The sequence below is a fragment of the Ambystoma mexicanum genome, chromosome 4p (genome assembly GCF_040938575.1).
Source record: "Ambystoma mexicanum isolate Mex_15411 chromosome 4p, UKY_AmexF1_1, whole genome shotgun sequence".
NCBI classification, from domain to species: Eukaryota; Metazoa; Chordata; class Amphibia; order Caudata; family Ambystomatidae; genus Ambystoma; species Ambystoma mexicanum.
In genome coordinates, this window is record NC_090927.1 from 28,886,146 (window position 1) to 28,904,095 (window position 17,950).

The 17,950-nt window shown below is 44.7% G+C and overlaps 1 protein-coding gene across 5 annotated transcripts in view; it reads right to left on the reverse strand.

Moving 5' to 3' along the window:
- LOC138452927 (zinc finger protein 271-like) overlaps positions 1-17,950 on the reverse strand; it is a 161,746-nt gene that overhangs the window by 120,305 nt on the left and 23,491 nt on the right. For all 5 annotated transcript variants that reach the window (XM_069605285.1, XM_069605286.1, XM_069605284.1 and 2 more), the window contains exons 2-3: positions 8,760-8,880; positions 7,133-7,249 (exon numbers count right to left, since the gene is read on the reverse strand). In XM_069605285.1, the coding sequence (XP_069461386.1) occupies positions 7,133-7,249; positions 8,760-8,880 (238 nt within the window). The remainder of the gene's footprint in view (positions 1-7,132; positions 7,250-8,759; positions 8,881-17,950) is intronic.

The window sequence follows — 17,950 nt, forward strand, 5'->3', positions numbered from 1 at the left end:
GGAAGTGGAGACTTTGTGGTGTTGTGTCCCTGTACATAGTTTCAACCATTTGGTTAAAGAACGTCGACGAGTGGCCAGTTTAGGTACTGTAGACATAGTGGTACTGCATTATGGAGCATTGCTTTTTGGGTTCCATAGCTTGTGCAAGTGTGTACCGTCAACTGAAATAGATGATGAAAGAAGTGAAGCGCATTTTTGCCACTGCGAAGGTGCTTTTCTCATGTACACCACCAAGTCCACTATATAACTATCGCAATGAATGTTGTCGGCAGCCAGAGATGGGAAGGTGTCTTATCAACAGAAGAAGCATGTGCAACTGTTTGCGTGCTGCTGGGATGTACTCCTGTGATAATGAGAACATTGGTTATCGATACGTACACCTTCTCAATGGAAGTGGCATTTCATTGTGGCCCACTGGCAATGACATTTGGTTTTCCAATTTACAGGCTGCACTGAACACGCTATTGTAAGAATGTGAGGCACAGAGAAACAAATAAAAACCATTATAAAAGCCCAAAAAGGGAGTTGGTTTAAAAAAAAAATAAAAAAAACAAAAAACCAAAGAAAACTTTCTTTTTTTTAAAGCCACCACTACAAAGGACATCCCTTATCTTGGTTGACATTATTTCCCCTACTCCCGCGCGTGCACACCTGCAAAAATGTGCACACATCGCCACAGTTGCAGGGTTGTTTGTTATATATGCCGATTTTGCAAATGCACATATTCTGTTTGGGATTGTGGAGGACACAGGATTGTGCAATAAGCTTTCTGGGTGTTTAGTGCACATCCCGATTGTGCTATACAGTATATTTGTTCACCTTAATGCAGAGGGTGAGCTTATGGCTGTGTTGTTGTACGAGAGCCACAGCGTATGCTCTGTGGGTGAATTGTACATACATTACTTGACAGTGAATGAAAAAGTGCGTCCAATGGGAGTTGTATGCAGTTTATCGTGTGGGTTTGTACGCGTATGGATCAACTACACCGACGTGGTTGCTTTTGGTTTGTCTGTGTGAGACTGTGGTGACGCTCGATCCCGATGACATTATTGTTGATTGTGTAGGGAGAAACAGACACCACGTAACACAATGTTTAGTGGCGTTTGTGCCGAGGGAGGGGGTAGTAGGCCAGGCAATTATTCTGTTTCCGATCTCCTACATAATTTTGTTTCCCAATATGCAGCCACCCATTTAGGGAAGTTATTTTTTATTTGGTGCGAAAATGGAGAAAGCGCGGTACATTGTGAAGAAGTGTATTTGTGTCTTTTTACAACTTGTGCCGTTGTCCTACTGTGCAAATGGGAATGTATCCTTTGACAGCACAAGCATTTTCCCCCACAAATAGTGTTCTTTTTCCTATTACTGCATTTTCCTTTTGTGCCCGCTGTACAATCATTGCTTTGGTGCCCTTTTTGGAAGTACAGGAACAATGCTTCTCCTTGCTGTTGCGCACTTGCGCCCTTGAAAACGCACTGCAACACACAGAACCATCTCTTTCAACAGATACCTATTTCTACCTGTTTCCACTGCAGTGTTTTCTACACTACCACCGTTCCTTCCATTTAGCACACAATTGTGTGGTGGGTATACAATGCGCGTCGCACTTACTCCCTTCATTGCCACTTACATTGTGACACTATAATCACGCACAAAAAACATTCCTAAGGGGACGTTAAGGTGCAGGTGCGCTATTCCTAATATGGCATTATTTCTAAATACAGTATACTAAAGCAAAGTTATGTTTACAGTGCCCTAGTAAAAACCTATGAAATTCACTAAGAACATTTTTGTTAAAGGGACTTATGATGATGTTGCTCTACTAAACAACTTTTGCCTTTACTGAAAAAAGTACCCCAAAACAACGTTATCGTTAAAGTGCCCTAGTAAAAACTTATGAGATTTAATGGAAAAATGTTGCTACAGGGAAGTTATGGTTACAGGTAAAACCTAAAAACCCCAGAAATTCGCAAGTTATGGTACAGTACGCAACCATAACTTGCGCTACCACTGTGCACTGCTAAGACTAACACCCATGACATCAAAGATAGACATCACAAATGTCATTGATGACATCACATGTGTATTTTGTGGTCATGTTATGTTGTTAGCTATATTTATTTAGCGCTCGTTCACCTGAAGATATCATGGCGCTAGAGAGATGAGGAGTATTTTCGAGTTGCTGTTACTAGAAAAGCAAGGTCTTCAGTTTCCGACGGAAAGCAAAGTGGTCGGTAATCTCCTGCAGGGAAAGGGGCAGCTTGTTCCACGATTTGGGGGCTCCAACCGAAAAGATGCAGTTTTAGGTCTTCCTTTCCAGGCTAACCTAAAACGGGGCACTGCCACCCACAGAGTGGCTTGTCATCGAAGAGAGCGAGTGGGCATGTCGCGGACAAACTTGGCTCACACGCCGTAAAAGGATCGGAGCACTATGCACATAGACTTGAACATAATCCGGTGAGCAACAGGGAGCCAATGCAGTTGCCTCAGCAGAGGAGTCATATTGGCTCCGAAAGTGGGGCAGGTAATAGGTCTTGCTGCAGCATTCTGAAGCAACTGCAGGCGCCTAGTCAGGAAACCAGGTTGAGCCAGATAAAGTGAATTACAATAGTCCAATACACTGAGGACCAGGGCAGCAACCACTGGAGCTCGACTGGCCGTATGCATGAAAGGGAGGACCTTCCGAAGAACGCAGACTCTGAAATGACCAGTTTTACAGACAGCATTGACCTGTTCATCCATGGCCAGAGTGGCAGAAATCCTCACCCAAGGTTCCTGGCTGACAGAACCGGCTTGGGGATGGGGCCCAGGGAAGTAAGCCAGCAATCAGCCGTCCAAAACAGTTGAGAAGATGGAGTACCTACAACCAAGACCTCTGTTTTACTACAGTTTAGCTTTAACCAGTTTGATATCATCCATTTCCCAGTTACTCAAGATATTTTCTTAGCCGGTTAGCCGTTTCAGATTTGGTCAGGTCCAAACAGACCAAGATCTGGGTGTTGTCAGCGTAGGAGTAAAAACGAAACCCATGTGACTGAATGAGGAGCAGAAGATAGCTTCTATAAATGTTAAATAAGATAAGGGACAGTGCTGATCCCTGAGGGACCCCACAAAAAAGGGGAAATGGGGCCAGAGCGGAAAGGGGGCAGAGACTGATTGCGAGTGGTCTGCCAGAAAAGCTATGAACCAGTCAAGCGCTTGGCCAGAGAGGCCGGCCTCAGAGAGCCAGCAGATAAGAGAATGGTCGACAATGTCGAAAGCAGCCAACAGATCTATTAGCAGGACTGCTCCGACACCACCCTGATCTACAAGGCACATCAGGTCGTCCATCACTAAATTCAAAACAGATTCAGTGCCTCTACCAGGCCGAAAACCAGATTGAAATGGGTCGAGAAACAGAGGATTCCAGAAACGTAGATAAGAGGGGAGATACCAATGCTTCCAAGACTTTCATCAGGAATGGCAGAAGTGAAATAAGGCGATAGTTGGCCAGCACTTCTGGATCCAAGGAGGGCTTCTTAAGCAGAGGAATGACTAGAGCATGCCTGAGTGAGCACAGGATCACTCCCGTAGCAAATTAAACTCCCGAGGTAATATGATTAATTAAGTCAGCAGACGTCTCTTGTAGGAGAGCCAGGGGTATGGCATCTGCATGGGATGCAGATTTCAATTTCTGAATGGGTGACAAGACATCCGAGTTGGAGAAAAGGGGAAATGTACACCAAGACCCTCCAGCTGGAGGGGGTTTAAGAGGAGCTATGTCAGCTGTAGATGTCATAGCCTCAGTTTTTATGTTATCCCGAATAGTGGCAATCTTTGTCAGAAAGAAGGTAGCACCTGAGGACAGCACTGCAACTTGTCCTATCTTTGGAGTAGAGAGCGATATCAAATAGGGCTTTAGGTTTATTAATGGCCCTTTCCACTGTGTGACCGAAATAGACTCTTTTTGCATTCACCACTTCTATGTGGTAGGCAGCGAGAGTGCTCCGAAAGAGGGTTTTAAGATTAGAAGAGTAGCAGAGACGCCACTTTCTTTCAGCCTGCCTGCAGCAAAGTATGCTTTACCCAAGTTCCTGCGAGAACCATGGTTCCGGAGGACGGCTACGCTGTTTGCACAGTTTATAAGGGGCCAATACGCCTGCAGTAGTTGTGAAGGCGGCATGATGTCATGAAAAGCCTCCAGAAGGCATTGTCTTTGTCATGTTGCCATAAAACTATCAGAAATCATGGGGACAACTGTCATTACATAAGTAGGTAATCAGACAAGGTATTGCTATAAACAGTATTGCATTACGCATTTCTTTCCATTACAAGACCGAACTCATGTTCAAACGTAAGTAGCGTGTGCAGCATGCATCATACAGGTACAATATCCAATGTCTTGTAATGTTGCATAGTGAAACGATGCATGCTTCCCTCTTAGGCTTTTATGAACTGTTAAACATGTGATAAGTAGCTACGAATCCCTCATTTACTACATAAATGTACTACTGCACACAAAACTGAAAGACAGCACAACGCATACCAACAGCAGCATATACAAAGAAAGTAAAGTAAGCAAAAACGTACCAGTGCTACTACAACATGTTCATACCTGAGCTGATTATATTAATGAACAGAAATAATTGCTGTATTTCAGGCTTCCTTCTTCCTGTATATATATTTAGCATATGATGTCAATGAACCCTAAGGAAAGCAGTGTAAGAACATATGCGAATGGTAAGGTGTACAAATGTAGTACATTGTCACTTTGCAATTCCTCACTGCTAGTGAAGAAAAGCACCCAGTGTACATATTTCACCAAACTAAAAAAGAGGGAGCCCCACTTGTGATGTCATCAATTACATTTGTGATGTCATCCTGTCATGGGTGTTAGTCCTTGCAGTGCACAGTGGCAGCGCAAGTTATGGTTGCATACTGTACCATAAACGTGCACATTTCAGGAGTTTTTAGCACACACACACCAAAAAAGAAGGGGGATAGAGATGATTAAAAGTGGAATGTATTAAGTTCAAAAAACAAATGTAGAAATCTCAAAAAAGGGAGATGTCCAATAAGAAAAAGGTAACAGATGAATTGCAGCCAACTTCTATGGTATCACTCCCATTCAAGAGTGTCCATATATTAGTGAACCAATCCAGCACTAGCAAAAATAAAGTTATCCAGTAATAAATATATATGTGTCTTGATGAAAAACGACATATAGAATAGCATAAATAAAAGCCAATATAAACAAAGTATATACACAAAATCCATAAACAAAGATCTATCCATCAATCAAAAGTGCCATTGTTCTCCTTCAACATATTATACACTTCTGAGGAATCTACATTTAATATAAACATGGAGTACTCATTCCAACCATAAAACATACAGAACTCATTATTTATCAGCAAACAGATACATCATAGTGAAGATAAAACAACAGTAATGAAAAAATAAATGTATTCACTTAAATTGGATTCCTCGTTCATCACTTTCGGGGTCAGTGTGTCTAAAAGGTCTATCCAGTACAGTTCCCATTGGGATAATCTCTTGGCACCATTTATTTTTTAGCCTGTATGTTTTCATTTTCATTTAATTCTTACTGTACACTTCTTGTCTCTATATTTTTTATTCATTATAAAATATTCTGAGAACTCCTAGGATTCTTACAAGGGGGTCTCTCTCTACGTCATTTGTACTATTTGTTGTCCGACCTTCGACGAACAAACAGAGAGAGGCCAGCCACATAATAAGAACCGTGTGCAGAACTCGGTGCTGCTTTGCAGAATAAAGTGCAGCACAGGCCCCTGAAGCTTCCCAGATGGGGAGATGGTGTGATGGAACCAGGTGCTTGCTAGAAGTCCTCAGATGGAGAAACTCTGGTACATAAAGTGTAGGCTCTTCAGGGTTATGACAGAGAAGGGGCTCGAACATCTGGATCTGGTGATGCAGACACAGTCAGGAGCTTCCATGTGGAAGCAGGATTTTCAGAACTGCAGGCACAATGTTTCAGCAGTAGACCTAGTGAGTGGGTAAAGGGGGCTTGCTTTATAACTCTTTGGAGGCAGAAAGTGATCTCTGCACCCAATCACACACCAACCATTATTGAAACAGAGGTTCCCATGCAAAAAGAAAGGGAACCCACACTATCCCAGGCATCTGCCAGTTAGAACATGACAGACTGACACAGATCCCACAGGTCTTAGACAACCACCATTTTGTGAAATGCAGGAAAGAATAAAAAAAGAAATCCATAAAGGTACAAATGGTTTCACCAAATGGAGCCATTTCAAACAAATCTAAATGGTTTCATTAGCCTAGCCACACGACGAACAAACATAATGTTCTCTCTATGAGACACTAAGGAGTATTTCTGACTTAGAAGAAAGGAGGACCCTTAAGGCAGAGCAGTCAAAAGGAGAACCACTTTCAGTCGTGCTTTGGATTAAGCCTGACTGAGGAACAATAGACACCAAAACCCACAAAAGCCAGCAGAAAATTAAGTATAGAGGATTCTACTAACAAGTGGCCAGTCTACCCAACACCAAGATCACCCAGAATATCCAGCATCCTCAGCTACACTTTTTCACAGTTTCTGCATGCATCAAAATGTGCGTTCGTCTCTGGCCACTGGGGAATGATAATGGACTCTTGGCGAATACTAAATGGTGTGCTGTGAGGATAACTGAGAGGGTGAGGGTCTTGTCTGGCAACATTTGGTGCTTGCAACTTGAAATGTGTATCCCCTGGTCTCAATCAGAGTTTCTACTGGAGCAGTTTGCTTTTCAGTCATTTGAAGTGCACTCAAGAAATACTGAACCACTATAAAGCAATACTTAAACAAATGGATGCCTGCACCCCCTACTGATGAACATGTCCCTGGTACATGGGTCGGAGTCCTACAAGAACGTGGTGGCAAAAAAGAAAATCGTAGATAGTATAAGCAAACAATGGCTGTGTCATTCACAGACTTGTCACTTTCATGGGAAGGGATCTTGATCGACGGTAAAATGTCTGGAGAGGTGTCCATTGTTTCACTACAAAGTGTTCTGGCAAGGGTTGCTCTGCTTCGCGCAGCAATCTGAGAAGTGTGTGACCACAGTGTTATTTACAAAGGCTTTGGTAAAATAGTAAATGAACGGTGCCTCACCTGTGGAGGGTCTTTTTACATGATCTCCTCCTCCTTTGTGGACAGGCTGCTTTTCAATATACGGTTCGTCCTCCTTCTTAATCCTAAACAGAGTGTCAGGATTGCTAATGCTGTAACCTAAAATTCACAAAGGAGGTAGACTCCAGGTTACTTGTTTTCTAGTGAGACCTGCAGAATGAGAGGCTAAACACAAGCACATCTGCCCATTTCCCTGCCCTCTCCCAGCACGTGGTTTCCAGTTTTGCCATTGCTTCCTCTTTACTTAACGCTTTCTAGTGCATTTAAAAACCCTTCAATTTTGGTCTCTGTAATTGTCTTCATCACTTTTGCGAGGAGACCGGTTTATGTATTCTTTGATCACAAATTATTTGTGAGATTACATCTCAGCCCCTTCTTACTGTCTTATAGGAACCACTGGCTCTAGGTGGAGCATACTAGTGAAATGTACACTGTTCTAGAACATGAACAACCACCCTGGAGCTCCGCTAGGATGCTTCTGTGCCTGCACCAGATGACAAGGTGAATGCCAGACAAACAGGAATACTTTCCAAAGACTGGCCAGATGTATAGGTACATTAATTATGGTGTGTTTGCCTAGGTCATCAGGCAGACACCAGCTGCAATGTGAACTCAAGGCAAACTTTGTGAAGAGAACCGCGTTTGCAGTGACTAACAGGCAGCAGCAATGCAATGGTTATGTGCTTGCCTGCCATGCAGACAGCATTCACTCCTCCACTGTTCTTTTCTTTAAAAGGACTCTCTCCCCAGAATTTGATAACCACAAAAGTACACCACTAACTAGAACTGACATACTCGGCCCTGAGCCAACACACACCCAAGCGATGAGCACAAGCGCTCATATGGACCTAAAGCCCTTGATGCCCCCTACACTGCACACCTAGCAAGCTTCCAAGCATACAAAGTCCAGGGTACTTTCAATCTGCAACCTCACAACCAATCTTTGCAATCTTGCCTTTGCCGCTCTTTTCAACTAACCAAACACACCCACTCGCAGATCTCCCCCCCCCCCCCCCCCGAGCACCTGGAGCCCATGCAAATGGGGGCTGTTCACCATACAAATCTGAATTCCGTAACAAATGTAAAAAAAAGTTAATTTCAAACACCCTCCTCTCACAGTAGGTTCATGCAATATAGAGATAATAAGTAACTTTCACTGCTCCAAACTAAGAGTGTGACTATTTAATGTGTCTAGTTCCAGCCAACTATGCCATTAGAGGCCCTCTCACTCCATACCTTCCCCAATAGTATCCTTTGTTCTTGTACGGCCAAGGTCAGTGGGTGTATACGCCTGCCCTTGTGCCCATTCATCGATGTGCGCCATTTCCAATTACAGATGTGACCCTTATTAGCCGTTCCCAAGCATGGTCCAGTCCTCCAAAGACATACGCTTCTCTGTCTCCATTCGCTTTATTATTAGGAATTCTCTCAAAATTCTGATTTGACTTTCCCTAAAGACTGATATGAAAATACAGGCCCAGATGCATAAGAGGGAAAGGCAACCGCCATACTTCAGAGATCATTCAATGTTAACAGTATTATAAAGCACACCCCAGATATTGCCATCAAAGTACAGAATTGTATAACTTTCAAAGATCAGAATTTTCACCAAGTGAGACGAGAGCTGTGTGGATCTCCTCCATGACGTTGCGGTACAGCATCTTCTGCCATTCCTCCAACCGCCCCCACTCCTCCTCCGTGAAGTAGACAGCAACATCGTGGAAGGTCACCTAGAAGACGACGCACATACAAATTCTCCATTTTACATCCCATAGGAAAACAGCAATACAAAAACAAAGCAGTATCTGGGGGGGGGGGGGTGGTTAGAGAGGGGTTACTTCAAATGTTGGAGCCCAAAACAGTTACGGTACAAGTTATTGTATTCAGTCATGCAGCTTAAAGCGCGAAGAGGACTAACCACACAGCTGACTCGGCCCGACTGGAAATGAAGGCTGTCACCCAAAGGTTGAACAATTATCACTGTAACACTCACTCACTAAACCTGCACGTGAACACAAGCAGTATACAGTCACCTATTTCTGAACATGGGTAATGCTGCAGCAGAGTAAGTTATGTTATGTTATTTGGCATTTATATAGTGCCTTATGTATCATTGGTATGATCGCAAAGCACTGGTATGTTGAATGCCCTTGGGAACCGCAGTTCGAGTCAGGCGAGAAAGAATCGTATAGTGCGTGGGTGCACCAGATGTGTGTAGACGGTGTGGTAGTTGCATGATAGCTGCTTCATAGCGGTAGGTGTGGTGGTGAAGAAATCAGTTGGATGTGTTCAGTCTGGAGGGTAGACACCCAGGCTGAGTTCTGGCTGCGCTAGGCCTGGGGAGACGCATAAGATAGCATTATGTGCTCAGCTAGCTGTGTTTAATTAGGATGATAGGTAGTTTGTGGGGTTATGTTAGTATGAGAACAGCTATACCGAATGTGTCAGAGTATAGTTGTGTTCTAGTTGAGTGATGGTGTATAGGACAGAGTAAGCGTAGTAGTGTGATATGGTGGTTATCAGTAACGCGCCAGTGACCAAGCACTACATCCGTACCATTTAGTCTCAGAGCAGATCTTTTTAGCCATGCAATGTAGGTTGAGCATCTACCTTTGGGGTGGAGCCAAGACTAATGCACATGTCGTTGGTACTCATCCATATTGGCACACCAGGCACCAAGGAAGAGGCAACAGTGGGTTCTCCCTCTTACTAAGCAAGCACTATCGTTATACGCGAACACAGAAAGCAAAGCATGTAGGACGTGTGAGGAAAGGAATGGCTAAGGTGGCGAAAGCAATCTGTAGTTAAGCTTGGCGTAGGGCCGGGATAAACCGCCCAACTGCTAAGGAGACCATTACGCATCAAGGAGGGTGTTCCATGTGGCTACTACCAGTGTTCACCCTACTTGGGAGTGTGTGGTTGTGTATCGCAACATGTTGCCAACGTTGGCTGCTCTATTCGGACCTCAGAGCTATTTCTTTTGGTCCCAAATGTCACACGTCAACATAGTGAGAGTCTTCCCAGAGGGCTAAGCGTCAAGGATTCCTTTTCTGACTCAGCCTTTCCAGAAGTCACCATCATAGACCCCAGTATGTATAGACATAGCTGGAAGAGGTTAGGTGCTTGTCACTTCACCTCTGCAAGGTATGTCCAGCTCTGTCAAACAAATGCAATGGGCACTATTTTTAAGGGTGGGTTGTCTGGCGGTCCTATGATCTGGTTCTTAAAAACAGTCTCGTCTTGACGGTGTCAAAAAACAAAAGGAAGCCATTGTCAAGGCAAATAAGACACACAGTGAAACACATTGCGTATAGGCGCTATATAAATAAACTATCCTATCAAATAGAATTAAATAGTTGCCAAATCTTGCAAGCCCCTCTACAAACACCATACCCCTTCCCCCCAACAAATCTAGTACAATATTGATTTAAAAGCCAGGTTAGTAAAATAAAATAGCCAGTGGATACTTGACAGCGTGGAGGGGGTCAAGATTCTAAATTATGAATCAACTGACAGCAATGATTCAATGAAATACAAGCTCAGGCTCTCTACTATTACGCTGCCTAGCAGACGATTATCACTGCTGTCCATTGTAAAGTAAGTAGGGTCCCTAGACTGTGTTAGGCAAAGATTGTATGCAGTACCCTCTGGGAACACTACAAACTAGGACTGCAGGTATAGGCAACCCAACCTTTGGTGGAAGTTTGTACTACACAGTTTTGGTAGCATGTTGAGCAGCCAGGCTTATCTTAAGGGGTGAAATGTGAGCAGTAGTGGAGTTACACAGATTCACAGTTACAGGTATTCAAATGAACTCTTACACTCAAGGTTTCTTGTATAAACAATTATTAATGTATTTATCAGTCAGTTATAAAGCCTTCTTTAGAAGGGAGCAATACACAAGTGACATACAAATACAATTCAATACTGTACACTCCGAGTTTCTGAATCGGACAAGGCCCACAGACAACACAGGTGACTTCAGTAACAAGGGTGCTGGGGACATTAATACCTTACTGTTGGCATACAGAATACTCTCAATAGTTTGAGAAAGGCAAAGGTTATTAGAACACAAGAAATTACAAATATTCTTAAGCGGGGCAAATACTTTCAGATAGCAAGAGAATAGTCATTCAATTCAATAGGCTAAGCCAAAGTCAATAGGCCAAAGTCTTTGTATAGGATGCAATATTTCAGGTAGGTAAATGGGAAAGTCTTTGCACATGTTCTTATGAGTCTTTGATAAAAATAAGAAACAAATGTAGGGCCACAAGCTGATTAGATTTGTGAGTTGCAGACGTTACAAGCACTTCCACAGTAAGAGGTAAGTTCTCTTAGACTTATTTTACAGTACCTTGGTAAAGAAGAAAAGCCACAGCTGAAGACGTCTGTTACTGTGCAGCTCTGCAGATCTCACTGTTCCTGGGCCTCAGTCGTGGGGACAAGAGGGAGGATGTCAGGGGACTCCTGCACTGCACTGGCACCCAGCAAACTTTACTTTCAGTGGCTGTTTCGCATTTCAGCTCCTTGCAGAACAGCAAATAGCAATAAGCGCGGTTCCTGGCTGTCAAGGTGGACTTTCCTCACATATGAGGTCCCACACTCACGGAGAGGGGTCAGGTTTGGTCAGTCCTGCTTCCTCGGTGTCCAGAGGATCTTCCAAATGTTTTAGGACAGCTTACAAGCAACGCACACAATCTGGTGTCCCTCTCCCTGGCTATATGGTTTTCTGCAGCAACTCTGAAAAAAATGCAACCAGCTCCGAGATGGGTGTCCAGGTGGCTTACTTGGGAGTTGATTGGTACAACCAACTCAAAAAGGGAGAAGTCGTCCTTGCAGGGGCTTCTCTGTCGATGCGAACTTGGCGATTTGGACCTGCAGCAGCTCTTCACCAGGCAAACCAGCGGTCCAGGAGTTGCAGAAGGCATCCTCTTCAAGCTCTTCTCCGGTTCCTTTGGCCAGTGGTCGACTCTGCCTTTCAAGCCAAGAGACTCGCCTTTTATTCAGTTCTCTCCCAATCATTCCAACCAAGCTGTCACTCACCCAACAGGGTGGCTGTCCTTGCCGGACAGTCAGTCAGCCAGCCAGCCAGCCAATCACCACAGAGTGCACCTCCCTCACTTCCTGCCTACCCCAGACACTAGGGCGCCAGAGGCGGGTTTCTCTCAGAAACCCAGCCAAACGCGAAATCAACAAAGAAACCTAACCTGGATAGGCACGCAGAGTAAGTCTCAAGAAGAACCTTTCCACAAAGAAATGGCGAAAAAAGAAGACCGGGCCATTTTGCCCATGGTAAATACACACCACGGTAGTGAAAACGAAGACCACTTCCACCAGCCATTCAGTGAGGAAAGGGTACCAAAGGGTAACATAAAAATGTTACATGAGAAGATAAAGGGGATACTAGGTAACCCCTTGAGCACCCTATTGTAAGATAGTTTGTGCTGGGTCTAGAAAGTTACAAATGTAAGTAAAATCAATTTCACTTTACTTCTCTGGGAAACTGTAGTTTATCCCAGAGAAGGTATTTAAACCTTGGGAAATCTTAAGAGACTTCCCTGTGTCACTGCACTAAAGGTGCTGTGTGACACAATGTAAAGGATTATGCCTATGGAGTTTGTCAAGACTCCACAACCAAAAGAAACAGAGTACAAAAATCACATTAAAATACATGAGAGAGTGGGGGGTGGGTGGGGGGTTGGGACTCTCCAGGTTAAACAAAATCAAGTCCTCAAAATCCAGCAATGTTGCTGGGGGTCTCTAAGGTGGAGGGAATTGGCAAATTTCTGAGAATTCTCCCTAACAAGGGTCTTCTGAGAAGGATCAGGGGGAGAGAACCAAAATGTACCTTGTGCTTGTAGGTGTTCTTGGTGCTATACAGGTCAGTTTCAGGGCTCTTTGCAGAAAGACAGCTGCGGGTATCAGGCGGCAAACAGTTCCACGAGCCAGGCTGGACGGAGGCTGCAGGCTATCCTGCACAGAGGATCGGGGTCCGGAATCGTCTTAGTGCTGGTTGGTGGTTCTGAAGCACTGGTCGAGAAGTCTCGGAAGTCTTTAAGCTACTGCAGTCGGTTGCAGTTCGAGGGACTCGACTGGCTCGAAAATGTCCTTTCAGGCAGACGTTAGTAGATGCTTGTCGAAGGAACCTTCTCCCAGATTCTTGAATCGGCTTGTGTCGTCCTCCAAGGAGGACGGCCCAAAGCTGAGGAGTGTTGCAGGCAGCTGCCTTGTCCTTGGTTGTAGGTTCAGGGACCTTCTAGCACTTCCTACCTAGGAAGATTGCTGCAGAAAATAGCATGGCACGCTGTGTGCTGGCTGGGTCTCGGTTCTGGAGCGTCTGGAGTGTCCTCTGGAATCGGTTATCTCCCACTGTTCCCTGGGAGATGTTTAGGGTAGGGATCTAGCTTCCATCTTTGGAGATCCTGGTCTTCCTTCACTGGCAGAAGATGGAAGGCACACTGAACCTTCATCCAGGGTCCAATGAGGAGTTCTTCTTGCTACTCCTTATGAAGCGTTCAACTGATATGCCAAAAGAGGGGCTCGGCCCCATTTTGTTTGTTTGTTTATTAATTGTAATGCGCCGGAATACCCTAGGGTAACAAGGTGCATCCGATACAGGAATTTGCGAAGCTTAGTTGCAGACAATAAAATATATACATGGCATATACACAATAATAATAAAAGAAAAGCAAGGAGTATATACATATATACAGTTACCAATTTTAAAGCCAAATGGACCATAAGGATTGGTGTAGGCTAACCCTACTTTAATTAACAAATCCTCGGCCCTCACCAACAATTTCCTGTATGCGTGAGGTCATAACCAGAGTGCTTTGCAAAAGAAGTAAAGGGGTGAAAACATGTAATACCAAGTCCCACCCATGCCCCTGTCTGTTGTGGATCAAAGGGTCTCTGGTTAATGGAAAGCGGCAGGTCTCCCTTGAAACTGCAGCAAGACCAGACTTTCTGGCTCCTTCAAACCACATACTCGCACCTTCTGACTGGGGCCTACCGGCAGGGATGACTACTGTAACACGCAGTCCCAGACATGACATTTTACTATCAAACGATACGGAGGGCTGGAGCTGGCATCTGGTTGACGTAGTTGCATATGAAAGGTTGCTGGGGTTTCCGGTTTCCTTTGTTAGACTCTGTAGCCAGGCCCCATTTGGGGATATTTAAATTACCTGGTGAATAGCATGTGAATTGGGCCCTGTAGCTGGTGGTCGCAACAAAAGTACAAGGGCAGATCCAAGGAGCCTTTGATAGTTAACTATGCTGACCATGGCAGGGGGGAAGGTTTTGCGCGTGCCCTTCTGGAGATGTATTGTGTACTCCTCCTGTCATATACCAACACAATACGACTGGCAGGACGGCGCCTGCAGGCTGTGTCCACCCACAGTACACAGGTCTATACGTATGTTGTGCGCTGATCATAGGAAAATGTGTGCGGATTACCTCCACACATTTTTCCGGAGGATGATCTACCATCATTCAATTTCATTTAAAAAAGCCCAGATGAGCGCACACCCACCGTGCGTATGGTCGAATTCCTCACAGTCCAGAGCCTGTTACTATCGTTGTTCATGCCAGAGTCATGGGAAGAATAATAGAACACTGTCACCATAGATTGTAATATTACTTGTTTTATAAATCTTGTGTACACCAATTAGAACTCCAAACCCTGCCAATCCAGGACACAAAATTACAGATGGGCATATTGCAATAAGATCGTTCCATGCATCTGAATACCTTACGTGGTTGTATATACTGTGCAGCTGTACTGCTTTGCCCTCGGTCGCCATTGTGCGATTGCCTGCAGACCTGAAGACAGGCAGAGAGGCATGGGGAGATGTGGGCGCTCAATACATTCCCTGCAAGCGGAACCCCACTGTCAGAAATCGGAGGGTATTTACCTTCCAATATGCAATGCCTTGCAAACCTGAAATTAAACAAAGATTGAACGCTCACCGAATCTACCGCAGTAAAACACCCCATCAGTGCTAGGTTGGGGGTACAATTACTTTTCCAAATGAAACCAACAATGCAACGGAAAGAAAATATAATGCAGATTGATGGCGATGGTTTCGCTGGAGTGCGGCAATGCACGTTATATTGCTTTCCTCCCTCAACTTCCCTTTGCTTATGCTCGTCCGGTGGTTATACAAACTCTATGCAGGACAGGATGGACTATCTTAGATGGCTGGTAGAGGACAGCAGGTTCAGAGCAGTGATATCACTAGATCTATTTTGTAGTGTTGGACTCCGGTGCACGAATTGCATATGGTTTTCAGCTCCGTTGCAGCCCGCCGGCACGCATCATGGTCACTGCCAGGGCTCGTATGTTCCTCGGCTCTATGGATCAGAATGGTGAGCTAAGGGGAAGTTTGAGGGTAGAATGAGGGAATGAGTGTGGAGGAAATGGGGTCCTAAGGATAGGCACGAGAAAGAAATTGAGCAGTATGAAGATCACGAAGAGGGAAAGACAGAAAGAGAAGGGTGAAGAGCACAGATAGGGTGCAGAGGGATGGGGAGATAAGGTAAGGGTCCTGAAGGCTGTGTGGAGACTAGTCACGTTAGTTGTGCAGTGCTTTGTAAGGTCAAGGGCTGATAAGAAAGAGAAGAGAGATTGGTCAGGGGGTGGGGAAGAGGAAATTTTTAAAGAGTTGAAAAAGACGACTTGGATTAAATAGGGAGAGAATAAGGGAGAAGAAATATTGTTTTTTGGTGGCCAGAAGAAGGCAGTCATAGGAAGAGTGAAGAGAGGAGGGACGGTCAAGATCGGTGAGACTGGGTCTTTTTCCAGCAGCACTCGATTTTCTAGAGGGAAAAACAAAGAGCCATGAGCGACTGAGTGAGCCTTGGTTGAGGAGGTTTGCGGATGGGGATGAAGGGGCGAGCAGGTTAAAGAGTCAAGAGTGGAGGCAAGAGAAGATTGCAAGGTGATAGCATCTTAAAGGTGTGAAAAAGAGGGGAGACATGGAGTAAGAGAAGATAGAAAAGGTAGCGATGTCAAAAGAGCGAAGATCACAAGGCATGAAGGAGAAGGTATTTAGGGGGGATGAGATGAAGAAAATAATCAGAGGAGTAGGTAGGGTGTCGCAAGAAACGGAGGACAAAATAAGATCCAAAAAGGATCCAGAGACATGGGAAGGGGGGTATTTTAAAAGGAAACGGTGATAAGAATCAGTTTGAAGAAGATAGACTGAAGTGGAGTGAATAAAACCATGGTGCAAGTTAAAGTCACTAAGAATAAAAAGAGGAGAGACTGAAGGAAGAACAGAAGAAAGAAGGGTGTCAAAGTAAGCGATCCAAGTTGAGAATGCACCAGGGGAGCAGTAAATCGTAAGAAGAGAGTGAAAGGGTTTAGAAAAGAGAAATGGTACTCAAATGAAAGTAAAGTGGGAGAGGAAGCAGAAGGGGCATGCAGAGTCCAAGAAGAGCGAGATAGAATGACTACACCACAGCCCTTGCCAGTAGGACAGGCAGGGGAAGGTGGAAACAGGTAAGAGAAACAGGAGGAGAGGCAGAGGCAGGAATGGTAGTGTTGGTGGGAGAAAACCAGGTTTCAGTAAGGCAGAGAAATTGAAGATTCAGTCCTTGAAAAAAGATCAAGGGTGGAATGAGATGTATGGAGTATGGAGCAAGCATTCCATATGGCAATAGAAACCGGAGGAGGGCAGGGAGAGACAGGAGGAGAAATGAGATTCAAAGGATGTCAGCAAGTATGTTGAGGGGATATAGTGCGAGATGAGAGGGAATACGAGAGCCTATTGGAGGAAGAAATAGAGAAAGGAACAGAAGAAGCGCAGCAGGCTACAACATTTAGGTAGCATGAGGAGGGCAGGATGGTATTACATCAGAGAGTATGAAAAATAAATAGTGGAGAGACAAGCTCTTTGGTCGGGGCAAACGGAGGAGAGAATTGCCCTTATAAAATTTGCCCTTTGAAAGGACACCCAGGGAGGCGGGGGAGGGGGGAAATCAATATAAGGGGTCACATGTCAAATCACAAATGTCAAGTCTTGTGAGCTTGGAGACAGCATCACAGGAGTAGAATGGGGAGGGGCCAACAGTGCATGCAGGGGCCACAATGGAATCTAGGGACCTGGGGCAGTGTTCCTAAAGGGATCCACAGATGCAAGCGGTTGAGTGCAGGGAGGCACTCTGCCTCAGCGCTTCCTCGCAGAGACTTCTCACTCGACAAGAGTCAAATATCACTAGCCAATGGCTATTGGCGAATGCACATTTTGCACCTTGGTTTAGGGTACAACTTTTTATGTATTACGTATGTGCTGGATTCCAGTTCAAATCGGAAATATGTCCAAAAGGAGAAAAAAACAAAAGTTATTTGAACAAAAATAACTGTCACCCGCGGACAGTGCGAGCGCTGAATCGCTGTTTAGCAGTATCCCTGGATGGTTATTCACGCTGGTTAAGCACATGCGCATTTTCCATCGCAATTACTGCTTTTGGTCGGACCATGGGCTTCCTTACTTGCACGGGGCTTGGATCAGCTGCAATCGATTTCGAGGAGGAGATCTTGGAAACCGAGGAGGGGCTGTTAGAGCCGGTACGGCAGCATGTTCTCATTGGACATCTCGCAGGAACAAACTGTTAACATCCAGGGCGCCATCGCTTCAACACTTTCACGTCTTGGATTAGTTGAAGTCTTTGTGAATTCCAGCTTCAGCATGATATATATTGGCATCTTAATCTTAAAAGAGACTGCACATTAACTTTGCACGCCTGTGTTACGTGATCCAATGATGTGCTTTTTCTATTTTCTCAGAGGCCCTG